Source organism: Apodemus sylvaticus, chromosome 1 (assembly GCF_947179515.1).
Source record: "Apodemus sylvaticus chromosome 1, mApoSyl1.1, whole genome shotgun sequence".
NCBI classification, from domain to species: domain Eukaryota; kingdom Metazoa; phylum Chordata; class Mammalia; order Rodentia; family Muridae; genus Apodemus; species Apodemus sylvaticus.
The window spans coordinates 173,448,488-173,475,654 of NC_067472.1; the positions used below are offsets into that span (position 1 = coordinate 173,448,488).

The 27,167-nt window shown below is 37.9% G+C and overlaps 1 protein-coding gene across 1 annotated transcript; it reads left to right on the forward strand.

The window, feature by feature from the left end:
* LOC127694742 (zinc finger protein 431-like) lies at positions 1-27,167 on the forward strand. The gene is made up of 7 exons (XM_052196432.1): positions 1-48; positions 23,371-23,497; positions 23,696-23,756; positions 25,504-26,052; positions 26,218-26,501; positions 26,584-26,731; positions 26,990-27,167. Exons 1-7 carry the CDS (start codon positions 46-48, stop codon positions 27,165-27,167), a joined length of 1,350 nt encoding a protein of 449 aa, XP_052052392.1. The 5' UTR covers positions 1-45.

Here is a 27,167-nt window from a genome sequence, read left to right on the forward strand (position 1 = left end):
GCTGTGTGCTGTGAGGGGAGTTCAGGGGCGCTCTGAACCCGCGATATGGTGAGTATATGGCAGCTACTTCCAATGGGAAGGGGCAGGTGATTGAACAGCGGAAAGGAGTGTGGAGAGTCCTCCCTGCGCCTGGGTGGGAACCAGAGCTAGACTTGGACATCTGTGAGGTTTGTGGTCTTAGCTGCGCCTGAGCATTGAGGTGACTTCAGAATAGCTTTGCTCTGGGGCTGCATCTGCGCAAGCATTTTGAGCATGGGTTTGTGTGTTGAAACACTCTTGGCAGTTTGGCAAACGCAGAAATGCCTAGTCTCTACAGTATCTTCTACAATTTTTGCACTTTGTTTTAGCATTTTGATGTAAGATATATTTGGAGTTAATATGAGAAAGTTGTAAACATCACCTCCACTTTTGGGTAGCTATGCAGTACTGTTTTAGATTCCTCAGAGTTTATCCCATTGTGTAATACACGTCGTAACTTTCCCTTCCTGGAAGTAGTATGAAAGATGGTATTCTTACAATGCTTACTTGGCATAAGATATAGCTTGTGCAGGATCTCCCCTTCCCAGCTTTTGTCCTTTCTACTTTTCTGGTCCTTTTCATCCTTTGGGATCTTCCCAGAGGACTGTGTCACGGTTTCAGGTCTCTGGTGTACTTGAGAAACACTTCTGTGGAGGTCCTTGCAGTGTAAATCTCCCCTCTGTCTAAGTGGCTACACTTGCAGTCTTCTGCCTCTATTTAAATGGTTCAAAGTGTAACCTGGAGGCTGAACATAAGAGAGACTTAAGGATGATGGCAGCTGTGGACTGCAAGGTGTGTTCTAGGCTGGCTCCTCTTTGAGCATTACCCAGTGCTGGATGCATGTTTTTACTAAAGAGATATTTGTTTTCTTTTTGTTTTGTTTTGTTTTTTTTCCAAGACAGGGTTTCTCTGTGTAGCCCTGGCTGTCCTGGAATTCACTCTGTAGACCAGGCTGGCCTCAAACTCAGATATCTGCCTGCCTCTTCCTCCCAAGTGCTGGGATTAAAGGCATGCACCACCTCCGCCCGTCTGAGATATTTGTTTTCATTTTAAAATTGTTTTACTTACTTACATCCCAATTGTCACTATTCCCAGTCTCCTTTTTTTGTTTATTTTTTTTAAAGATTTTACTTATTTTATGTATATGAGTACACTGTAGCTGACTTCAGATACACCAGAAGAGGGCATCTGGGATTTGAACTCAGGACATCTGGAAGTACAGTCAGTGCTCTTAAACACTGAGCCACCTCCCCAGTCCAACTCTCCAGTCTCCTTTCTAAAAGTCTTCACTCCATCCTCCTCTCTTGTGCCTCTGAGATGGTGCTCCCCCATCCCTACCCCACTCCCATCTCAACTCCCTCTGTTCCCATCCGTCTTCCCTGGGGCATCAAGTCTCTGGAGGACTAGGCTGAACCTTTCTCGGTGAGGATAGACAAGGTAGTCCTCCCCTACTCTTGTGCCAGGGTTCTCAGACCAGTCCATGTTCACTTACAGAGATATTTCTTAATTAATGTTTTCATTGTGTGTAGTGATTTCTCCCTGGGAAGGCATATGAATTCTAGAACAGCTGCATCCTCAGCCTTTTAGGAAACAGTTTCTGAGACATGCTATGTTGACTCAGGTTCCCTTGATCCTGATTTTGCTTCCCAGGGAAATGGCCTTGCTTTCCTCTTTATTAAACTTTCTAAATTCCTATGTTAAGGTGCTGCAGCACAGGCTGGAGAAATGGCTCAGTGGGTAAGTCCACTGACTGCTCTTCCAAACATTCTGATGTCTGTTCCCAGCAACCACATGGTGGCTCAGAACCATCTGCAATATGATCTGATGTCCTCTTCTGGTGTGTCTGAAGACAACTACTGTGTACTCATATTCATAAATAAATAAATCTTTTTTTAAAAGGAGCTGTAGCACAATAGCATTTTAAAATGAACAATTTTGCTTCCAGTTCCTGGCAATTATAAATAAGGCTGGTATGAACATAGTAGAGCATGCATCCTTGTGATATGGTGGAACACTCTTTGGGTATATGCCCAAGAGTGGTATAACTCGGTCTTGAGATAGAACTATAAGACCCTGACCCTCAGTCAATGGTGCTTACTTCAAGATGTCCCTGGATGAGACACAGAGATGCAGATCTATGCCAAGGTTCATTTTCAGTCACTCTGGGAATCTACCTTCAGAAGTCTGCCAAGCAAGGGACCAAAGGCAACCCAGATTCTAATTTAGAAACACCTTTTTTTTTTAGAGGGCAGATTACAGTGACTGTAACTATTCACTTGGTGGTGGGTAGTTAGGCTGATCTTTTGGTATATTTGCTGGGCGTATAGGATATCATATAATCCTGGGTGTTTACCTTCTTTACCCTGAGGACCCTGGTATCTAGAACACCTTGAGGGCAAGGTCACATAGGGTGATTTGCTGCCGACTCTCCTTTTTAGGGAGAGCCTGGCCTTAGGGTCAGTGTTTCACGTTACAATACAAATAGCATTAGACCAACCTACCTAGTCAGAGTAGTTTTGATTTGCATTTCCCTAATGGCTGTGGGTGTTGAACTTGTCTTTTAAGTGTTTGCCCTCCATTTGAGATTCCTCTGTTTAGAATTGTTTGGATCTGCATAAGATTTTTAATTGAAGTTTTTGTTTGGTTTTTTTTTATTTATTTAAGCATCTAGTTTCTTGAGGTCTTTATATATTTTGTATATTAGGCCTCTGTCAGTTGTAGAGTTGGCAAAAATCTTTTCTCTTTTCTTAGGTTATCTCTTTGTCCAATTGACTGTGGTTATCGCCTCAGAGAAGTTCTTTAGTTTCATGAGGACTCATTTATTAGTTGTTGATATTTGCACCTGCAATATTGGTGTTATATTCAGAAGGTTGTCTTCCATGGCAGCATATTTAGAGCTGTTCACTACTTCTATCACTTCCAGTGTGTCTGCTTTTACTTTGAGGTCTTTGATCCACTTAGACTTGAGTGATGAATATGGGTCTATCTTTATTTTTCTACATGCAGAAATACAGTTTAAGGAACACTATTTTTTTTAAAGATTTATTTATTATATTATATGTAAGCAAGTACACTGTAGCTGTCTTCTGACACCAGAAGAGGGCATCCGATCTTTTTATGGATGGTTGTGAGCCCCCATATGGGTGCTGGAATTGGAACTCATGACCTTTGGAAGAACAGTTGGTGCTCTTAACCGCTGAGCCATCTCTCCAGCCCCAAGGAACACTATTTTTTGAAGTACTGTCTTTCCATTGTATATTTCTGGATTCCTTATCAAAAATCAGGTTTGTGTATGTGGTTGGAAGTATGTCTGGGTCTTCTATTTGATACCTTTGATCAAAGTGTCTCTATCTTTTTTTTTTTTTTTGGTCAGTACCATTCATTTTTTCTTTTTTCTTTTTAAGATTTACTTATTGTTATATGTAAACCATAGCTGTCTTTAGACACACCAGAAGAGGGCGTCATATCTCATTACGGATGTTGTGAGCCACCATGTGGTTGCTGAGATTTGAACTCAGGACCTTCAGAAGAGCAGTCAGTTCTCTTAACAGCTGAGCCATCTTACCAGCCCTATGCAGTTCTTTTAATGAACAAGATTGTTTTAGCTATTGTGGATATTTTGATATTCTACATGTGGCTGAGAATTGTGCTTTCCAGGTTTGTGAACAATTCCATTTGAATTTGGAACAGTATTGTGCTGAATGTATGCATTGGTTTTGTTAGGATGACCACTTTTTTCTGTGTTATAATCCTAGTGATCCATGAACATGAGAGGTCTTTACACATTCTCATAACTTCAATTTCTTTCTTCAAAGACTTGAAGTTTTCATCATTAATACTTTTTCTTGCCTTTTTACATTTGCTCAACATATTCTATATTATTTGAGGGTATTTTTAATGGTGTTTCTCCAATTTCTTTTGCAGTCTATATATCATTTTTACATAGTTTTTTTATTTAATCTTCTATCCAGCCACTTCCCTGAAAATGTTTTGTTTTGTTTTGTTTTGTTTGTTTGTTTGTTTGTTTGTTTTTTCGAGACAGGGTTTCTCTGTATAGCCCTGGCTGTCCTGGAACTCACTCTGTAGACCAGGCTGGCCTCGAACTCAGAAATCCGCCTGCCTCTGCCTTCCACGTGCTGGGATTAAAGGCGTGCACCACCACTGCCCAGCCCCTGAAAATGTTTTATCAGCTGTAGGAATTTAATCATGGAAAATTTGAGGTCACTTATGTATACTATCAAACCATCTACCTGTTAGGAAACATTGACTTCTGCCTTTCTGAATTATATCCTGTTGGTTTTTTTCATTTGTCTTCTTGATCTAATTAGAACATCAAATACTATATTGAATAGATACTGAGATATTGGGAAGCATTGTCTTGTTATCAATTATAGTGAAATTTGAGTTTCTCTCCATTTCATTTGATAGTTGCTAAAGGCTTGCTATACATTTCCTTTATTACATTTAGATATAGCTTTTGTATCACTAATCTTTCCAGGATTTTTATCATCAATTGGTGTTAGATTTTGTTCAAGGGTATTTCAGTATCTAATGAGTTTTTTCTGCCACTTTATATGGTAGATTACATTTATTTATTTTTTATTTTTATTTATTTATTTATTTATTTATTATTATTATTATTGGTTTTTTGAGACAGGGTTTTTCTGTGTAGCTCTTGCTGTCCCGGAACTCACTCTGTAGACCAGGCTGGCCTTGAACTCAGAAATCTGCCTGCCTCTGCCTCCAAAGTGCTGGGATTAAAGGCATGCCCCACTACTGCCCAGCAACATTTTTTGATTTTTTTTTTTTATGTTGATCCTTCATCACTTGGGTAACGTCTTCACAATCATGGTTAGTCATCTTCTTGATGTGTTTTTTGATTTAGTTTGTTAGTGTTTTGTTGACTATTTTTGCATTATGTTCATGAGGGAAATTGGTTTGTAATATTCTTTTTTGTCGAATTTTTAACTGTGTTTAGTATGGAGTTAACTGTGAACTGGGTATTCCTTCTGTTCCCATTTTGTAAAATACTTTTAGCATTAATGGCATTAAGTCTTCTTTGAAAGTCTGATTGAATTCTGTACTGAAACCATCCAGCCCTGGGCTTGTAAATTGGGGGTCTTGTAATGATTTCTATATAGGTCTATTTAAATTGTTTATCTGAATCTTTGTTTAACTTTAGTAAGGGGTAACTGTCTAGAAAATTACTCATGTCTTTTAGAATTTCCAAATTTGGGGGGCACAAGTATTTAAAGTATATCCTTAGCGATTCTCTGGATTTCTTCAATATCTGTAGTGTCCCCATTTATTTCTGATATTCTTAATCTGCATATTCTTTCTGTTTTAATTAGTTTGAATTAGAGTTGCCTATTTTGCTAATTTTTCCTCAAAGATTGAACTGTATGTTTCACTGATTGCTGCTGCTGTTGTTTTTGTTGTTGCTGTGTTGTTCTTCCTTTTTGGCTTTGACCCTCTACTTGATAGTTGCTTGCTATCTACTCCTTTATGCTGTACTTGCTTTTTAGTGTTCTAGAGTTTTCAGGTGCTCTGTTAAGTTGCTAGTAAGACATATCTTCCCCATCACTCCTTTTAATGTATGCAATTAGTGCTATGAACTTATCACAATTTTCCTTGTGTCCCATAGATTTGGATATGTTGTATATTCATTTTCGTTTGATTCTAGAAATGCTTAATTTCTTTAGCACTGTCTCACACATTTTTCTTTCAGTACCAAGTTCTTCAGTTTCCATGAGGTTGTTAGCAATCTGTCCTTTCTGTAGTTTATGATGTGCAGCTTTAATCCATGGTGGTCTAATAGGATGTAGCAGGGTATTTCAAAGTATCTGTGGAGACTTGCGCTGAGTATGTCATTAATTTTGAAGAAAGTTCCATGAGTTGCTGAGAAGCAGGTATAATATTTTGTGTTTGGGTGTAATGTGCTGTAAATATCACTTAGGTCCACATGGCTTTTTAATAATTGTTAGTTTGAGTTCTGTTTAATTTCTATCTACAGGACCAGTACATTGCTGAGAATGAGACATTAAAGTCTCCCAATATAAAGGCATGAGGGTCAGTGTGTGATTTAAGCTGCAATGGTGTTTCTTTTACAGTGGTAGCTACTCTTATTTTGGGGGCTTAGTTGTGATGAATTGAAATCTTATGTTGGTGAATTTTTTTTTATTACTGTATAGTGCCCTGTATCTCTTTTGATTAATTTTGGTTTGAATTCTAATTTTTTAGATATTAAAATGGCTACACAAGCATATTTCTTAGGTCTCTTTGCTTAGAATATCTTTTTCTAACATTTTACCTTGAGGTAATGTCTTCTCTTGATGTTGAACTGAGTTTCTAGTATGCAGTAAAAGGATGCATGCTGTTTTACCATCCATACTATTAGTCTGTGTCTTTTAATTGGGGGAATTAAGGCCATTGATACTGAGAAATATCAATAAATAGTGATTACTAATTCTTGTATTTTGTTGTTGGTGTGTAGTGTGTGTGTGTGTGTGTGTGTGTGTGTGTGTGTGTGTACTTTTGGTTTTCTTTCTTTTTTTTTTCCAAGACAGGGTTTCTCTGTGTAGCCCTGGCTGTCCTGGAACTCACTCAGTAGACCAGGCTGGCCTCGGAACTCAGAAATCCACCTGCCTCTGCCTCCCAGAGTGCTGGGATTACAGGCGTGTGCCACCACCGCCTAGCCATACTTTTGGTTTTCTTAATAATGTGAGATTACTTATTTCCTGTGTTTTCATGTGTGTAGTTAACCTCTTTGTTTTGGATTTTTCCTTCTCTCACTTTCTTTAGAACTATATATATAGATGTTGTTTTTATATCTTATTTCTTTCATTTATGGTAATTGAAGTTTTCTAGATTGAGTAATCAGGGCTGGCTTCGGTGGATTCATAGAATCCAAGCACTTTTGGTTTTGGAATTCTAGACCACAGAGACATAATAAGTTACTTAGTTCTCCTCTTTCAATTATTCTCTCTTTGTTATTTATGTTTAGTGTTCAGATTATTACATGGTCAGGTGGTGGTGGTGGTGGTGGCGGTGGTGGCCGTGGCGGCGGCACACGCCTTTAATCCCAGCACTTGGGAGGCAGAGACAGGTTTCTGAGTTCGAGGCCAGCCTGGTCTACAGAGTGAGTTCCAGGACAGCCAGGGCTACACAGAGAAACTCTGACTTGAATAAGCAAAAAAAAAAAAAAAAAAAAAAAACAAAGAAAGAAAGAAAGAAAGAAAGAAAGAAAGAAAGAAAGAAAGAAAGAAAGAAAGAAAGAAAGAAAGAAAGAAAGAAAGAAAGAAAGAAAAACAGATTGTTACATGGCAAAGGGACTTTCTTTTGTGATCCAATTTATTTGATATTCTCTTTGCTTTTTGACATCTCCTTTAGGTTAAAAAAATTTTTTTATGGTTTTGTGGAAAATATTTTGTAGACATTTGAGCTGGTATCCTTCTCTACTCCTATTATTCATAATTTTTGTCTTCTCATAATACCCCAAAGTTTCTGGATATTTTGTGCCAGGACATTTTTATGTGTAACATTTTCTTTGATCAGTGTATCCATTTCTTCCATTATATCTTAAATGTCTGATATTCTCTATTCCATCTCCACGCTGTGGGTAAGCCTTGTCTTTGTAGTTCTTCTTTACAGTCCTAAATTGTTCACTTCCAGCATTTCCTTAGTCTGTTTTCTTTATTGTTTCTATTTTCAGTTTAAGATCTTGAACTGTTTTACTTAAATTGTTTTTTCTTGGCTTTATTTAAGGCATCTACTGGTTTCCTCCAATTATTTGTTTGTCTTTTCCTGGCTGTCTTTAATGGATTTGTTGAGTTTTCTCCAATTGTTTGATTGTGTTTCCTGGGATTTCTTTAAGGGATTTATTCACTGCCTCTTTAAGTACCTGTGTCATCTTCATATACTTTGTTTTAATGTCTTTTTCTTGTGCTTTCAGCACAGCTATGTTGGAATATTCAGGACCTGTTGTGATAGGATCACATGGTTCTTTTGATGACCTATTTCCCTAGCTGTGACTGATTACATGCCTGTGCTGGTGTCTAGCAATATGGGTATGTGGTGATTTTAGTTCTAGGTTCTGATTTCTGGATTTATCTTGTTTGAATGGGAGTTTTATTCCTGTGGTTCTGTTTGCCCTCTGTATTTTCAGAGTATGTTGGCTGAATGTTGCCTACTTTATTGGCGTGCTTGGCTGATGTGTTCAAGTGGGAATGCTTGCTGGTGATGGAGGCGTGAGATGGAGAAGACCAGGGAAATGTGATCTTAGCTGGTCATAGAAGGCATAGATGAAGGTGTGTTGAAGTTGTCTCTGCTGTTCTCTTCCAGTGCTAAGGACAACTATAAAGTTTGGGTCTGGAATAACTGATAGAACTGAAAGATCTGTAGACAGCCTACCTGGTCTTATGGCAAGTTTAGCATGTGGTTTAACAGGAGTTGTCTGCCCAAGTTGGGGCTAGGACACAGGAATGTGGTATGACAGGAAGGGCAAATAGGATGGTATGTTTTGTCTAAAAAGGCATAAGCAGGGGGAGAGGAAGCCTCTCTATATTCTGTTCTAGTGCTAGGGGGAACTGTGAGAATTGGTCGCTGGTAACAAATAATGGAGTAAGTCTTTGTACAGACTACCTAGTCTTTAGGTATGCGTGGCATGTAGTTAATCATGGGATTATCTGACCATAGTTTGTAGCTAGGACAAAGAGATCAGGAAAGGGTGTGTATTAATCAGAGTTCTCTAGGGTCCCAGAACTTATAGAATGTCTCTCTATATTGAGGAAATTTATTGTGATGACTTATAGTTTTTAGTCCAACTACCCCAACAATGGTCAGGTGTGAATGGGCAGTCCAAGAATTTAGTAGTTGTTCAGTCCCACGAGGCTAGATATTTCTGCTGCTCTTCTGTAGAAGTAGATTCCAGCAGAACTGTTGGCAAGTAAATGCAAGCAGGCAACGAAGAGTGAATCTTCCTCTTTCCAATGTCCTTAATTAGGTCTCCAGCAGAAGAATCTGGTGGCCCAGATTGATGGTGTCTACCACTGTGCCTGGGTCTGGGACCCTCCAATTCTGAATTGTAGTGATTTCTCTCTGGGAAGGCATATGAATTCTAGAATAGCTGCATCCTCAGCCTTTTAGGAAAAAATGTCTGAGACATTTTATGTTGATACAGGTGACCTTGACCCCAGTCTTTCTCCCGAGGCCAATGGCTTTGCTTTCCTCTTCATTAAACTTTCTAAATTCCCACATTAAAGGGCCAGATCACAATCGAGTTTTAAAATGAACCATTTGCTTCCAATTTCTGGTTATTATGAGTAAGGCTAGTCTGAACATAGTGGAGCATGTGTCCTTGTGATATGGTAGAACATCTATTGGGTACATGCCCAGGAGTGGTAAAACTGATTCTTGAGATAGAACTACTCCCAGTTTTCTGAGGAACAACCAGATTACTTATGTTCCAGCATGCTTGTACTAGTATACAATCCTACCAGGGATGGAGGAGTGTTCACCTTTTTCAAAGTCCTTGCCAGCATGTGCTGTCCCTTGAGTTTTCAATTTTAGCCATTCTGATTAATGCAAGGTGGAACCCCAGGGTTGTTTCGGATTGCATTTACCTGATGACTAACAAAGTTGAACAATTATTTAAGTGCTACTAGGTCATTCAAAATTCCTCTGTTGAGAATTCTATTTAACTCTATGTCCCATTTTTAATTGGATTGGTTTTTTGCATCTATCTTGAGTTCTTCATAAATTTTGGATATTAGTCCATTATTGGATATAAGGTTAGTCAACATCTTTTCTCAATTTATAGGCTGCTGTTTGGTTGTATTGGTGATGTCTTTTGCCTTGCAGACACTTTTCATTTTCAAGAGGTTCCATTTATCAACTATTGATCTTAGAGCCTGAGCCATTGATATTCTATTCAGGAAATTCTGCATTGTATCAATACATTCAAGGGTATTTCCCACTTTGTCTTCTGTTAGATTCAGTGTATCTGGTTTATGTTGAGGTCCTAGATCCATCTTGTGCAGGGTGATAAATTCAATCAATTTGATTCTTCTATAAGTACATTGTCAGTTAGACCAGCACCATTTGTTGAAGATGCTTTCTTGTTTCGTTGTTGTTGTTTGGTTGGTTTGGTTTTTTTCAAGACAGAGTTTCTCTGTGTAGCCCTGGCTGTCCTGGAACTCACTCTGTAGACCAGACTGGTCTTGAACTCAGAAATCCACCTGCCTCTGCCTCCCAAGTGCTGGGATTAAAGGTGTGTGCCATCACTGCCCGGTGAAGATGCTTTCTTTATCTACTGTGTGGTTTTGGCTTTTTTGTCAAAGATCAGTGTCTGTAGGTAGGTGTGTGGATTCCTTTCTGGATTTTCGATTCTAGTCAATTGATCTGCTTGTCTGTCTCTGTAGCAATACCATTTGGTTTTTATCACTATTGCTATGTAGTACAGCTTGAGATCAGGAATTGTGATTCCTCCAGAAGTTCTTCTGTTGTTGACGAATGTTTTGGCTATCCTGTGTTTGTTGTTCATCCATGTGAACTTGAAAATTTTGAGGGGAATTGCATTGAATTTGTGTATTGCTTTTGGTATGAGAGGGCCATATTGACTTTTTTTTGGTTGTCTGATTTTCAAAACTGGTTTTCTGTGTGAGGAACTTGTTCCATCTACCACACTGGCCTTGAACTGGGAGTTCTGCCTGCCTCTGCCTCCCAAGTAAGTGCTGGGATTAAAAGCATGTGCCATCACAACCTGGCTGATATTACTTTAAATTTCATTTTCTTTAATGTGTCACTGCCCCAATAGCTTATTTGTATCTATTATGGAATGTTTCCCAGTCTTTAAGAATTGCATTCCTTCTTTAAAGTGCTTTAATATTAGTTTCTCATTAGAATAATACTTTCCAAACCTTAGGCTTTCCTCATGCTTGTAATTAAGAATTGCTTTGTCCATCTCCTCCTGCCTCTGTAGCCCAGGGACTTGAAAACAGTCCTGCAGCTCTTTCAGGTTTGGCCCTTACCAGTCAGTGAGATCTGAAAGAGAACAGTGCATGAGTGTCCATTAACTTCCATGGCTTTTAATTGTCACTTAAAATGAAATGGGACAGGAGTTAGAATTGAGTTCACTGACCAACTCTGATGATGCTGTATGCACAGTACAGAAAGAGTTGAGGAGGGAGGAGAGCTTTTATATTTGACAATATTTGGTTGTTATTAGCAATGAGTAGTCAGGAAATCAAATTTTGATTACCAATAAAAGTGCTGACTGGCAGGTTTTTTGGGTGGGTTCTTAGATCAGGGCAATCAAATACTGGATAAGGAACTGAACTAATTTTTAGAAACCAAAATTCTGTAGTTTCACTAAGTTAAGCAATACAGAAGATATGAACAGACTGGTGTGGCTCTTCCTGACAGCAATGTTATTATTCCTGCCTGAAAATGCACAATCTACTTATATCTAGTCCCTACAGAATATTGAACCACAAGGCCTTTTCAACTTTAAAATGATTTTTGAGATTTTCATTAAACTATTTCTACCTTCTCATTCCTCCCTACTCTTAAGCCTCAAACTCTGGGACAAATCACCCTCTTAACAAGTCAAAGTGGACCTGGCTGTCAGGTTCTCCCAGCATCCCTCAGTGTCTTCCTGTTAGAAGATATGGCTGTCATTCCCCAACCCCCAACAGAGTGATTGGGATGCCCTTTCCTGTGCAGCTCTTCCTGATGAAATTGAGCCATTTTGGTTTCCTGATCCTTTTCCTCTACCATTGCCCTCCTTTCCCTTTGGTCTGTTTCTCTTCACCTCCCTCTCTTACATGGCTCAGTTCATGACAACTCTGGACTCTCCAAGATGTACATATTTTTGCGCATGCCCTCCTTTTTATCCAGAATAAACTTTGCACTCCATTATACCTAGGAACAGCCATGTGTTTGTTTGTTTTCTTTTTCCTTTTCCTTTTGCCTTCAATTACCACACTTTGCTTTCAAATTCATGGCGAGTTTTTGCTTTAACCATTGTTTTTTTTTTAATAAATATTTTTATTTTCTATATTCTTTGTTTACATTCCAAATGATTTCCCCTTTCCCAGATCCCCCCTCCCCATATGTCCCATAAACCTTCTTCTCTCCATCCATTCTCCAATCACCTCCCTCCTTTTCCTCTGTCCTTATATTCCCCTCCAATGCTAGATCAATCCTTTCCAGGATCAGGACCCTCTCCATACTTCTTCATGGGAGTCATTTGTTATGCGATTTGTGCCTTGGGTATTCAGAGCTTCTGGGCTAATTAATATCCACTTATCAGAGATTGCATTCCATATGGATTCTTTTGTGATTGGGTTACCTCAGTTATGATGATATTTTCCAATTCAAACCATTTGCCTAAAAATTTTGTGAATTCATTGTTTCTAATTGCTGAGTATTCCATTGTGTAAATATACCACATTTTCTGTATCCATTCCTCCTTTGAGGGACATCTGGGTTCTTTCCAGCTTCTGGCTATTAATAAGGCTGCTATGAACATAATGGAGCATGTGTCTTTATTGCATGCCGGGGAATCCTTTGGGTATATGCCCAGGAGAGGTATAGCAGGGTCCTCCAGAAGTGTCATGACCAGTTTTCTGAGGAACCTCCAGACTGATTTCCAAAGTGGCTGTACCATCTTACAGCCCCACCAGCAGTGGAGGAGTGTTCCTCTTTCTCCACATTCTCGCCAACACCTGCTGTCTCCTGAGTTTTTGACCTTAGCCATTCTGACTGGTGTAAGGTAAAATCTCAGGGTTGTTTTGATTTGCATTTCCCTAATGACTAATGATGATGAGCACTTCTTAAGGTGCCTCTCGGTCATCCGAATTTCTTCAGATGAAAATTCTTTTTTCGATCTGTACCCCATTTTTTACTAGGGTTATGTGGTTCCCTGGGGTCTAACTTCTTGAGTTCTTTGTATATATTGGATATTAACCCTCTATCAGATGTAGGGTTGGTGAATATCCTTTCCCAAATTGATGGTTGCTGTTTTGTCCTTTTAACAGTGTCTTTTGCCTTACAGAAACTTTGTAATTTTATGAGGTCCCATTTGTCATATTCATTCTACTAGGGTAGAATTCTACTAGGGTACTCAGATTCATTCTACTAGGGTAGTTCTGATGTATGGGATTGCTGATAGTAAATTTGTAATTACTGTTGCCCCTCAGAAGGATATTTGTCCTCATGGAAGAACATATCCTATGAATGCTGTGGCTATAACTGTGAATAAAAGAATTACACCAATGTTTCATGTTTCTATGAAAATATAGGATCCGTAGTATATCCCTCGTCCTACGTGTAGGAACAGGCAAATAAAGAATATTGAGGCTCCGTTTGCATGTATATACCGAATCAGTCACCCATAATTTACGTCTCAGCAAATATGGGTTACTGAAGAAAATGCTGTTATTGTGTCTGATGTGTAGTGTATTGCTAGAAACAGGCCTGTGAGGATTTGGATTATTAGGCAGACTCCTAATAAGGAACCGAAGTTTCATCATGATGAAATATTAGATGGAGCTGGTAGGTCGATGAAAGAGTGGTTGATAATTTTTAGTAGTGGGTGTGTTTTTCGAATGTTTGTCATTAGGTTTCTATAGTTGAATTACAACGATGATTTTTCATGTCATTGGTCGCAGTTAAGTGCTGTGTAGAAATAATGATAAATTACATTTCTGTTTTAAGCGTATTGTTTTTGATTGGGTGTCTTGGGTTGGCTTTAAAGCCTTCTCCTATTTATGGTGGTCTTGGATTAATTGTTAGTGGGTTTGTAGGGTGTTTAATGGTTTTAGGGTTTGCTGGTTCATTTTTAGGGTTAATAGTGTTTTTAATTTATTTGGGGGGAATAATGGTAGTGTTTGGGTATACTACTGCTATGGCTACTGAGGAGTTCTCTGAGACTTGAGGGTCTAATTGAATGATTTTTAGTATTTTGGTTGCTGGAGTGACAATGGAGTTGTTAGTAATATATGTGTTAAGTTATTAGGGTGAGATAGAGTTAGTAAGTTTTGATAGTTTGAATGATTGATTAATATATGAGATTGATGACGTAGGAGTAATGTTAGAGGGGGGAATTGGTGTTGCGGCTATATATAGTTGTGCCACTTGAATGATAGTTGCTGGGTGGTATTTATTTGCTGGAATTTTTATTATTATTGAGATTACTCGAGACTAGTGATATAAATTAAGATCACTAGGATAAGGGAGACTAAGAATGATAGGAAATACAGTTTTACTAATCCTTTTTGATTGGTTAACAGTTTTGACATGTGAGAGTGGATAGTTGAAGTAGATTTTGGGATGGATTTTTCTAATCATAGTAAATCTAGGAGGTTAAGGGATACTTTAAAACTTGATGTTAGAGTACTGGCGGGGATTATTCGGTGAATAATTAGTGGAAAATATCCTAGTGATGTAGAAAATGATGAGTAAGGGTTTTTTTTTTGTTAATAGAGAAATTTAGTGTTAGGTTATTTAGTTCTAGGGCTACTAGGAAGCCTAAAATGGAGATTGCTAGGGCTGTAGTTTTTAGATATCATGGTATTGTAAGGACTGGAATGTTAGTTGGTGGAATATTGTAGGAGATGAAAAATCTTGATCTTAGAGCATAAGCTATTGGTGATCTGTTCAGGAATTTTTCCCCTGTGCCCATGTCCTCAAGGGTCTTCCCCAGTTTCTTTTCTATTAGTTTCAGTGTGTCTGGTTTTACAGGGAGGTCCTTGATCCACTTGGAGTGAAGTTTAGTACATGGATATAAGAATCGATCAATTTGCATTCTTCTGCATGCTGACCTCCAATTGAACCAGCACCATTTGTTGAAAAGGCTATCTTTGTTCCACTGGATGTTTTCAGCAAAGAGACATAAGAAACAGGCTGGTGTAGCCATTTCAATATCTAAAAAAAATAAGCTGGGCAGTGGTGGCACACACCTTTAATCCCAGCACTCGGGAGGCAGAGGCAGGTGGACTTCTGAGTTTCAGGCCAGCCTGGTCTACAGAGTGAGTTCCAGGACAGCCAGGGCCACACAGAGAAACACTGTCACGAAAAACCAAACCAAACAAACAAACAAACCAAAACAAATAAACAAACAACAACAACAACAATGAAAGAAAAAACTCCAAACCAAAATTAAACAAAAGAGACAGAGGGCACTATAAATTAATTTAAAAAAAAAATCTACCTTGAGTTGATTTTATAACCTGCCACTTTACTGAAGTTGTTTATCAGCTGTAGGAGTTCTCTAGTGGAGTTTTTTGGGTCAATTAGGTAGACTATCATATCATCTGCAAATAATGATAGTTTGACTTCTTCCTTCCCAATTTGTATCCCTTTGACCTCCTTATGTTGTCTAATTGCCTGAGCTAGTACCTCAAGTACAATATTGAAAAGATAAGGAGAAAGGGGGCAGCCCTGTCTAGTCCCTGATTTTAGTGGGATTGCTTCAAGTTTCTCTCCATTTAGTTTGATGCTGGCTACCGGTTTGCTGTATATTGCTTTTACTATATTTAGGTATGGGCCTTGAATTCCTGTTCTTTCCAAGACTTTAAGCATGAAAGGATACTGTATTTTGTCAAATGTTTTTTCAGCATCCAATGAAATGACCATGTGGTTTTTTTTCTATGAGTTTGCTTATGTAGCGGATTGCACTGATGGATTTCCATATATTGAACCAACCCTGCATCCCTGGAATAAAGCCTACAAGCAAATTAGTAGCCTTCCTATGCTCAAAGGATAAGCAGACTGAGAAAGAAATTAGGGAATGATAGTTATTAATGAACAAGAATTACTATTTGTTGTATTTTGTTGTTGGTGTTGTTCTTGGTGGTGGTGGTAGTGTGTGTATGTGTGTGTGTGTGTGTGTGTGTGTGTGTGTGTGTGTGTGTGTGTAATGTGAGAATACTTATTTCCTGTGTTTCATGTGTGTAGCTAACCTCCCTGTGTTGGATTTTTCCTTTTCTCACCTTTTGTAGGGCTGTGTTTGTAGATATATATTATTTCAATATCTTATTTTTGTTTTCATTTATGGTGATTGAAATTTTCTAGGTTTAGTAATCAGGGCTGGCTTCTATGGTTTCATAGAATCTGTTTCCAAGCCCTTCTGGCTTTACAGTCTCTCTTGAGAAGACATGTGTAATTCTAGAAGACAGATATAATACGTTACTTGGTTTTTCTTCCCATTTCCTTTTTTAATATTCTCTGTTATTTATGTTTAGTGTTTTAGCTATTACATGGCAAGGGGACTTTCTTTTGTGGTCCAGTCTATTTGGTATTATGTATGCCTCTTGACATATTCTTTAGGTTCAAAAAATTTTTTTATGGTTTTGTTGAAAATATTTTATAGATATTAGTGTTAGTGTCCTTCTTCTATTCCTGTTATTCATAGTTTTTGTCTTCTCAAATATCTAAAAGTTCCTGGATATTTTGTGCTAAAACATTTTAGTATATAGCATATTCTTTGACTTCCGTATCCATTTCTTCTGTTATATGTTAAATGTGTGATTCTCTCCTCCATCTCCATGCTGTGGGTAAGCCTTGCCTTTGTAGTTCTTCTTTACATTCGTAAATAGTTCACTTCCAGGATTTCCATAGTCTGTGTTTTCTTTATTGCTTCTATTTTCAGTTTAAGGTCTTGAACTGTTTTACTTCAACTGGTTTTTCTTGGCTTTATTTAAGGGATCTCATGGTTCCCTCCAATTATTTGTTTGTCTTTTCCTGGTTGTCTTTAAAGGATTTGTTGATTTTCTCCAATTCTTTGATTATGTATTCCTGGATTTTTTTTAATGGATGTATTCATTGCCTTTTTAAGGACCTGAATCATCTTCATATAGTTGGTTTTAAGGTCTTTTGTGTGTGTGTGAGTGAGTGAGAGAGAGAGAGAGAGAGAGAAAGAGAGAGAGAGAGAGAGAGAGCGAGAGAGAGAGAGAGAGAGAGAGAGTGTGCTTTCAGCTATGTTGGAATATTCAGGACCTGTTGTGATAAAATAGTTTGTCTCTGTTGCTGACCTGTTTCCCTGGGTGTTACTGATTGTCTTCCTATGCTGGTGTCCGGGCATCTGGGTTTGTGGTGATTATATATAGGACTAGGTACTTATTTCTGGGTTCATCTTGTTTGAATGGGAGTTTTGTTCCTGGGTTTCTGTTTGCCCTCTGTATTTTTGGAGAGTGTGTTGGCTGACTGCTGCTGGCCTGCTTGGTTGGTGTGTTCAAGTGGAAATACTTGCTGGTGATGGAGGATTGATGAAGAGGAGGCCAAGGAGATATGATTTTATCTATACATAGGAGGCATAGATGAAGGGGGTGATGAAGTTGCCTCTGCTGATCTATTCTAGTGCTAAGGACAACTGTGAAAATTGGTTCTGAGATAACTGATAGCAGAGTTCTATGGGCAGTCACTGGTAAATAATAGTGGGGTAAGTCTTTGTAGAAACTACCAAATCTTCTAGTAGGCATGGCCTGTGACACAGAGTGGGGAAGATCTGGAAGTATCCTACCTTGTCCAGTACTCAACATCTTAATACAGAGACATCAGGGTCTCAAGAATCATTTATTTACTTTTTTATTCATTTAAGTTTTTGTTACTGATCTGCAATATGTTTTTTGCTTGTGGGATAAATAGTACTATGTGCGCTGGAAAGGTCACTCAGGAAATATTATTCTTCTTGGAGTTGAGCTGAATTCAGATACCAACTCTCCAGTGAGGAGGTTCATAAAGACATGCTATGCCAAATCTAGAGGATCTGACAACTTCTCTGGTGTGTCTCCTGTATACACATGGGAAGCATTCTCTCTCATACACAAAAATACATACATAAAATTGAGGATAGACTTGTTTTCAAACGAGCAAAACAAGCTGTTTAGCTTGTTTAGTGCATCTCCTCACTCGGGTGCAGACTTACATCCAATCATCATCAATCATAGGAAACAAAATGATTTTTTTTATGTGATGGTAACAGACATCGTTTTCTTTTTCATCAGAGAATGAGATATTTTTACTAATCAAAACTATTTTGTCCAGTTTTGAAACATTAGAATGCTTTAAGGCAATCTCCCCAATCAGCGTAATCCTCTACCCACTATACATTATCTATTATTATCAAAAGAACCAGAGTGTGCGGGGGGTGGGGGGGGTGCTGGCCAGTGATTATTTCTGATTCCCCCCTCCCCATTGGTCTCATAAGCCTTCTTCCCACTGCCCATTTCCCAATCACCCCCTCCCATTTCCCTGTTCTGGTACTCCCCTACAATGTTGGATCAACTCTTTTCAGAACCAGGGCCCTCTCTTTCCCTCTTCTTGGGTATCATTTGATATGCTAATTGTGTCTTGAGAATTCAGAACTTCTGGGCTAATTAATATTCACTTATCAGTGATTGCATTCCATGTGTATTCTTTTGTGATTGGGTTACCTCACTTAGGATGATATTTTCCAGTTCCAACCATTTGCCTACGAATTTCATGAATTCATTGTTTTTTATTGCTTAGTAGTATTCCATTGTGTAAATATACCACATTTTCTGTATCCATCCCTCCATTGAGGGACATCTGGGCTCTTTCCAGCTTCTGGCTATTATAAATAAGGTTGCTATGAACATAGTGGAGCATGTGTCCCTATTGCACGCCAGGGAATCTTCTGAGTATATGCCCAGGAGAGGTATAGGAGGGTCCTCCGGAAGTGTCATGTCCAGTTTTCTGAGGAACCACCAGACTGATTTCCAAAGTGCTTGTACCATCTTGCAGTCCTACCAGCAGTGGAGGAGTGTTCCTCTTTCTCCACAGCCTTGCCAACACCTGCTGTTTCCTGAGTTTTTAACCTTAGCCATTCTGACTGATATGAGGTGAAAACTCAGGGTTGTTTTAATTTGCATTTCCCTAATGATTGATGATGTTGAACATTTCTTAAGGTGCTTCTCAGCCATCTGAAGTTCTTCAGGTGAAAATTCTTTGTTTAGCTTTGTACCCCATTTATTTTATAGGGTTATTTGGTTCTCTGGCATCTAACTTCTTGAGTTCTTTGTATATATTGGATATTAGCCCTCTGTCTGATTTAGGGTTGGTGAAGATCATTTCCCAATCTGTTGGTTGCCATTTTGTCCCATTGACAGCATCCTTTGCCTTACAGAAACTTTGTAGTTTTATGAGGTCCCATTTATCAGTTCTTGATCTTAGGGCATAAGCTATTGGTGTTCTGTTCAGGAACTTTTCCCCTGTGCCCATGCCCTCAAGGGTCTTCCCCAGTTTCTTTTCTATTAGATTCAGTATGTCAGGTTTTAGGTGGAGGTCCTTGATCCTGGCCAGTGGTTTCTTTCATTTTGACTTTGACTATAATCCTGTGGAGTGTTTTTTGTTTAAAGGACTATTGTAAGTATAGGCCTATCATTGTGTGTCCATTTATCAGTGATGCCATGTTACGTTATTTTCCTAACTTTAATTTAAGTATATTGTTGTTTCTCTGAAAAATGACAGAGCTTTACATATTCTTGTACTTTGAAGAGTTGCAATATTATGTTATTAGTCCCTTGGGTATTTGTTGGCTTGGGGACTTTCTGTAGAGGCTTTTAATTTACTCTTCTGGATTCTAAAGGCTTGTCTTTCCTCATTTCTTGGTACACCTATATTTTCCAGTTATCACAGTCTTCAATGTCTCAGTTTTTGCTATTTAAGTCATTGATATGCTAGACACATTCTTTTTTTTTTTTTGGTGGGGTGGGGGGGTTGCGACTGGTTTCTCTGTATAGCCCTGGCTGTCCTGGAAATCACTCTGTAGACCAGGCAGACCTTGAACTCAGAAATCTGCCTGCTTCTGCCTCTCAGGTGGTGAGATTAAAAGAGTGTGCCACCACTGTCCAGCATTTTTATTTATTGTTAATATTTATTTATTTATTTTATATATTTTATGTACACTTTGCTGTCCTCAAAGACAGTAGAAAAGGGCAGGGCATCAGATCCTATTATAGATGGTTGTGAGTCACCATGGGGTTGAACTCAGGACCTCTGGAAGAGCAGTCTGTGCTCTTATCCACTGAGCCATCTCTCCAGCCCGTTTTTGTTTTTGTTGCTATTTGTCTGTTTGTTTTTTCCTTAAAAAACTTTATTACATATTATTGTCTCTTTGGCAAAATTTGCTTCAGTTGTCAACACTTCATCTGAGGGAGCCTCAGTTGAGGGTGTATCCCATCAGAATGACTGGCTGATATATTTGTGAGCCTGTGTTGATGATTAGTGATGGATGTGGTAAGAGTCTTCCAGTTAGGTCGGAAATCTCCCTAAGTAAATGGTCCTGGTCTGGATTATATAGATACCTAAGCATGAGGCAGTGCCCAACCCAGAGCAAAAGCCTGATAACAGTAGTTGTCCATGGTCTTTGTTCCTTCATTTTGTTGCTTGAGTTTCTATTTAAGATCCCAACGTGATGAACTGTGATCTGACAGAATCAGCCAAGTTAACCCATTCATTACAAGAGATTCTTTTGGTTAGAGGTTTATCACACTGCCCACTGCAGGGAAATGACCTCACAGGGAAGCTGGAGTGGGTGGGAGAGTGAGCCATGTGAGGATGGTTAGAATAGGGGTTTTTGAAGGGCAAATGAGGAAAGGGGATAACATTTGAAATGTAAAGAAAATACCTAATAAAAAAGAAAATAAATTATAATAGTTGGAAGATTTACAAGGTTGAAGGTTTATCACAACAGCAGAGATGCAAATTAGGACAAAAATGTAGCTCAAAAATGATTTTTGTTGCTGGACAGGACCTGTGGATTTGTGTTTTTAATAAATGTGGAAGACTTTAGGTACCAAAGATGTACACGGAGCTTACTTGACCATTTTTTGTATCACCTGGATGATTGGAGTATTGATAGTAATGGAGACAGGAATTCAATCTCAAAGGATTTCAGTGAAAAATACACTCCAAGAAAAACAAGCTAGAGGTATTTGGATCATATTTTGGCCTCAAATCTTTTCTTTTCTGGCCATACTCTGAGAAATCAAATAAAGCAGAATTGAAAAATAATGGGCTGATTTTTTTTTTTTTTAGATTGAATATTGAATCTGCTGGGTGGTTACTACTAGTGACTTATCCACAACTACAGTGGAATAAAAGCAACTGGTAGGCAAAAATAAAAAAAGTCTGTGGTTCATGGAAAAAAAAAACAGCAATAGGTAATTTCAATGGTAATCAAGTGCTGAAACAGGCAGGAGTTTTCAAGGAGGTTATAGCCATTAAAGAGAAGGTCCTTGCTCTTCATTTAAAGACTAAGAAGATGCCCAAAAGGTCACCTTCTACTAAGGCTTGGATTAATGTAATGAGTAGGCAAAGTGATTCAGAGTCCCAGGCAGCAACTTTACAGAAAACCTGTTGCAACTGTGGTCCAAGAAAGTTGAAGGAGTAGGTCCATCTAAGTTCTTTGAATGTGAAACTGCATGAGTCTGAGACTGAACTGCAGGATCTGGTGTTTGTGCTGCTGGGGCTCTTCTTGCTTTGGTTCAATCTTCTCTCCCTGCGTACCCATTCCTTTCTATTGGAATGGGGATATATATTATTTTGTGCCACTGTATGTTGGAAAGATATAGATTGTTTTGTGATTTTACAAGATGTGTCAGTCCAGAGACTGCCTTGAGTGTCAAAACAGACTTTGGACATTTGAACAGGGTACAAGTTGTTGCAGAATATGGGAATCACTGAAATTAGACTTACAAGCATTTTCATCATGGGATGACCATGAGCTAGTTTATATGTACCAGATTCAGAATGCAGTCAACTGAATGAAAAAAAATCTCCCTATCTGGGATGATGTTTTTGAACACTCTTCTGTCTTCAATGAATTTTTGTGGGGAGCTTATTGAAGCTTTTGTAAGAGGAGCCTTTCTAGATAAAATTCCTCTTTGAAGATAGGATTGGAGTGTCCGTAGATTCATTTCCTGTTCTTTGGGTCTACTGCTTTATGGTGGAAATTGATCAGTCAGCTTATTTTTCATGCTGTCAGGCTGGCACAATTTTAGATTCTATCCCTAAATCAAATATGATAGTGTAGAAGTAATTCCTATTGAGTTCTACCCAATTTTGCTATCATAATGTTTTTATAGTCTTAATTTTGTTGTTTTTGTTTCTGAAGACAGGTTTCCCTGTGAGACTCTGGATGTCCTATAAGTAGGAATGTAGACTAGGATGGACCTACATTTAGAGATCCACCTATCTGGCTCTTTTGGTTGGGATAATATAGGGATTAATAGGCTGGACTTTACTGTTTTATGGGCCTGGAATGTATGTTTTTGCACATGACAAGCATGTGCTATTGATTTGCAAATCACCCACATCTTGAATAATGAAAAATTTCAGAGAGTATTATTCTAATTCCTAGGATAGCATGTATTTGTGACATTATACTGCTGGGTCCTTCTGATTCATTTGATTTTAATAGTGAGACATTCTTCTTGCATGCTGTCTTTGTTTTGAAAATTTTGAATGACTACGAATGCATATGCATCTCTTTCTGGTCCTCACTATAGTCAAAAGACTGCCTCAGAATTCCTGAACAGTGCTGAATAGTTCTGAGCTTCCATGCTAAGTACTGGCAATTGAGTCCTATATCTAAGGAAAAGCTCTTAAGCACTGAGTCATATCTTATTTTCTAGGGTAAATGTTTACATTGTTAATATTTCATTTGTTCATTATAACTTCAAACATCTATTGTGTTTGAGTAAGATCTTATTAATTTTACAGTTTTAACTGGGCAATTTCAGGTTCTTGGAATATGAACACAGAGCTACAGTGATTGTTAAACTCTTTGTAGGAAATTTAATGAAAACCTCTTAGGGTCTTTCTGTCTTCCTTCTTTGGGTTGTTTTTTGTTGTTGTTGGGCACTTTTTTGTGGGATTTTTTTGTTTGTATTTTTTTGATTGATTTTTGCAACAGAGACAGCGTCATACTAGGTTGAGCTGGCTTTCCTGGAACTTGTTTAATAGACTAGGTTTGCATCCATGTCAAAAAGATAAACCTGCCAACTTGCTCATAGTTTTTTGTAGTTTGTAATTGTTTATACTGATTTCTCAATGGTGTTAATCTGTTTTTATCCTCCTTCTCTATTTGTCTCTATCTGTCTATCTGTCCTTTAACTAGCATTTATTTTGGTAGGCTACATGCTATTCAAATGGCACAACACTATTAGGTGAACCTCATTTGATTTTCTTCTAAAATGATTTCATGATTAAAGCAGGATTTCTTTGATGGGAATCATCAGAATTATATGAATATGTTTTCAATGAAGTATTCATTACAGTGTTATCACTATCATGCTTTCTCTTGTACACATGCATGGGATATTTTAGGATGCATTGACCTATGATGATGTGCATATATACTTCACTCGGGAGGAGTGGTCCTTGCTGAATCCATCTCAGAGGAATCTTTACAAAGATGTGATGCTGGACACATACAGGAACCTCATGGTTATAGGTAAATCTGAATTTTCCTTTGAGTTTTAAAATAAAGTGGGGGAACAACTGTTTCTTGGTTATTGATGCTCTTCTGTAATCTTGAATGAGAATGAGGAAGAATGAGGTAAATAAAGCAGGCATGGTTCTAGGGTTTACTGGAAATAATGGCTTATGGATGAATTTCCAACAATATTTACTTTCTGGTACTATATTTTAGGCTACTATTGGGAAGGCCATCATATTGAAGAACATTGTCAAAGTAATAGAAGATACAGAAGGTAATTTTTTGTAAAACCCGATTCAAATGTGCTTCTGAAGAAAATTTGATGTGTTCTTACAGTTTTAAAGATCAGTAACAGTTTAAATATTCACTGCTTTAGGTTATTTGTTGACTATTGCATTCTCATAACACCAAGTAACTTGATGCCAGGCACCTGATATGTTCTTACAAGGCATTCCTCTATGACGGTGTTTCTAACAGATATAAGTATTTGAATCATATCACCATTAGAAATACACTGTCAACCTGCCATTTCATGTACTTTCATACACACTGAATAGGTGATATGAATATATCCAAAATCTTCTAATAAGCAAATAGTCCATAGTAAAGCTCTTATTACTCATATATTTTTCTTAAATTTGCTACCTTTAGTGAGGGGAAGTTTATGAGAATTAAGAATGTTGTTGTGGAAAAACCTTAATCCCTACCCTACACTTCATGTCTATGAGGAACAAAAAGTCAAGCTGTGTGAATGCAAAGTGGAAACCCTTTATTTGTTATTGTTTTAATAGGTATATCATATGTCATACTGGATATAGGCCATATGAGCATAGGGGTATTGAAAGAAGCAAATACAGAGGGGGACACTCCTAGCCAACCATTGAACTGAGCACAGGGTCCCCTACGGAGGAGACAAAGAAAGGACTCAAGGAGCTGAAGGGGTTTGCAGTGCCATAGGAGGAACAACTATATGAACTACCCAGTACTCCCAGAGCTCCCAGGGATTAAACCAGCAACCAAAGTATACACATGGAGGGACCCATAGCTCCAAATATGCAACATGTTGGACATCAAAGACAAGAGAGGCCCTTGGTTCTTAAAAGGCCAGATGCCCCAGTATGGGGAATGCCAGGACAGGAAAGAGTGGGAGTGGGTGGATTGGTGAGCAAGGGAAGGGGGGAAGCTTAGGGAGTTTCTGGGGCGGGGTGGGGGGACTAGGAAAGGGGACAATATTTGAAATGTAAATAAAGGATATATCTAACAAAAAAAGAAAAAGAAAAAAAGAAAGAAGAAGAGTATCTCTTTTACCTAGAACTATTTATTAGATAGTATATGTTAGTCCTCACTTGGAGGAGACTTTCTGAATGTGATAGAAGTTTGTAATCACTTAGTTTTTCAACTTCACTTGGAATACAACCACAAACTTATACTGCAGAAAATCCCTATGAGCATTAGAAATGTGGAAACTCTATTTGTCCATTACTTTTGAAATACATTATGATTCACAGTACAAAATAATTTTATGAGCATAATTAAAGTGGTAAATCTCTAAATTCATGCAGTTTTCTTCAAATATCTGAAAAAGTTCATGTAGTCTAGTAATAAATGCCTTAACTATCATAGGTATTTCTAATGATGCAAAACTAACCACAATGAAGGGGGAACACCAAGACTGTAAACAATGTGATAAAACCTTTTTTTTAAAAAAAAAAAGACTTATTTTATTATTTTATGTATATGAATTTACGGTCACTTTCTTCAGACATACCAGAAGAGGATATCAGATTCTAGTACAGATGGTTGTGAGGCACCATGTGGTTCCTGGGAATTGAACTCAGAACCTCTGGAAGAGCAGTCAGTGCTCTTAGCCATTGAGCCATCTCTCCGGGCCTGTGATAAAACCTTAAGATGTGAATCTACCTTACAATTAGATCAATTATAAAATTAATTCATATAGATAAGAAAGATCCACTAGTGTAATGAATGTGATAAAGCTTTTACATGTCCTAATATCATTGCAGACATGAAAGAAGTACTGCTGGAGAGAAACCTTTTGAATATACACAATGTGATAAAGCCTTTTCACATTGTGGTCATCTTCAAAAGCATGAAAGAATTCAAACTCGAGAGAAACCCTCTGAAGGCTTTCAACATAGTAAAGCCCTTGCATGTCATAGTAGTCTCCAAATACATAAAAGAACAGATACTGGAGAGAAACCCTACAAATGTAATCAATGTGATAAAGCCTTTTTAAAACCCAAGTATCTTCAACTACATGAGAGAACGCATACTGGAGAGAAACCCTATAAATGTGATCAATGTGATAAAGCCTTTGCACAACACTCTACTTTGCGTTTGCATAAAAGAAAACATACTGGAGAGAAACCTTATGAATGTAATCAATGTGGTAAAGCCTTTACACAACGCAGATATCTTCAAATACATACAGTGACACATACTGGAGAGAAACCCTACAAATGTAATCAGTGTGATAAAGCCTATTCACAACTATGTCATCTCCGAATACATAAAAGAACACATAGTGGAGAGAAACCTTATAAATGTAGTCAGTGTGGTAAATCATTTGTATCTCACAGTTATCTTCAAATTCATAAAAGAATTCATACTGTAGATAAACCCTACAAATGTAATCAATGTGATAAAGCCTTTTCACAACCCAGATACCTTCAAATACATGGAAGAGTACATACTGGTAAGAAATCCTATGAATGTAGTCAGTGTGGTAAAGCCTTTGCACAACCCTCTACTTTGCGTTTGCATAAAAGAACACATACCGGAGAGAAACCCTATGAATGTAAGCAGTGTGGTAAAGCCTTTGCACAAAGCAGTCACCTTCAAATACATAAAGTAATACATACTGGAGAGAAACTCTACAAATGTAATCAGTGTGATAAAGCTTTTTCACAACAGAGTCATCTCCAAGTACATAAAAGAACACATACTGGAGAAAAACCTTACAAATGTAATCAATGTGATAAAGCCTATTCACAACGCAATGGTCTCATAATACATACTAGGACACATACTGGAGAGAAACCCTATGAATGTTATCAATGTGGTAAAGCCTTTGCACATTACAGTATTTTCCAATACCATAGAAAGAATCATCACAAAGAAACCCTATGAATGTAATCACTGTGGTGAAGCCTTTGAAAATCACATAGCCTTCAGAAACATAGAAGGAATGATCTGTGAGAGGAACTCTATGAAGGTCTTTCACATTGTAAGGTGTGTGCACATTTCTGAAGTCTTCATCATCATGGAAGTATTGTGTAGAGAAACCAAATGAAGGGAAGAAATGTAAAGCTTTTGTACATCACAGTGTAGAAAAGAATAGGTATTAGAGAGAAATCCTACAAGTATGATAATATAGTTTCACAATATAGTTATCTCTGAATACATTAAGGAAAATGCAATGGTGAGAAACACTGTGAATGTAATCAATGTTGTAAACACGTTGTGTAACATGGTCAACTATAAATACAGAAAAGAATGCATACTAGACAGAAACCCTATGAATAATCAATGTGGTAAAGACATGAAACCATTCATACTGGAGATAAACACTGTGAAGGTATTCCATATACTGAAGTCTTTGCCTGTCACAGTAGTCTCCAAATACACAAAAAATAATGCTGGAGAGAAACCCTACAAATATAATTGA

Excerpts from the sequence above, each read along its gene's own strand:
- LOC127694742 (XM_052196432.1), top strand. Across the intron at positions 26,053-26,217 it reads AAACCTTATAAATGTAGTCA|TCAGTGTGGTAAAGCCTTTG; the intron begins GTGTGGTAAATC and ends CTATGAATGTAG. Across the intron at positions 26,502-26,583 it reads AGCCTATTCACAACGCAATG|TATTTTCCAATACCATAGAA; the intron begins GTCTCATAATAC and ends TGCACATTACAG.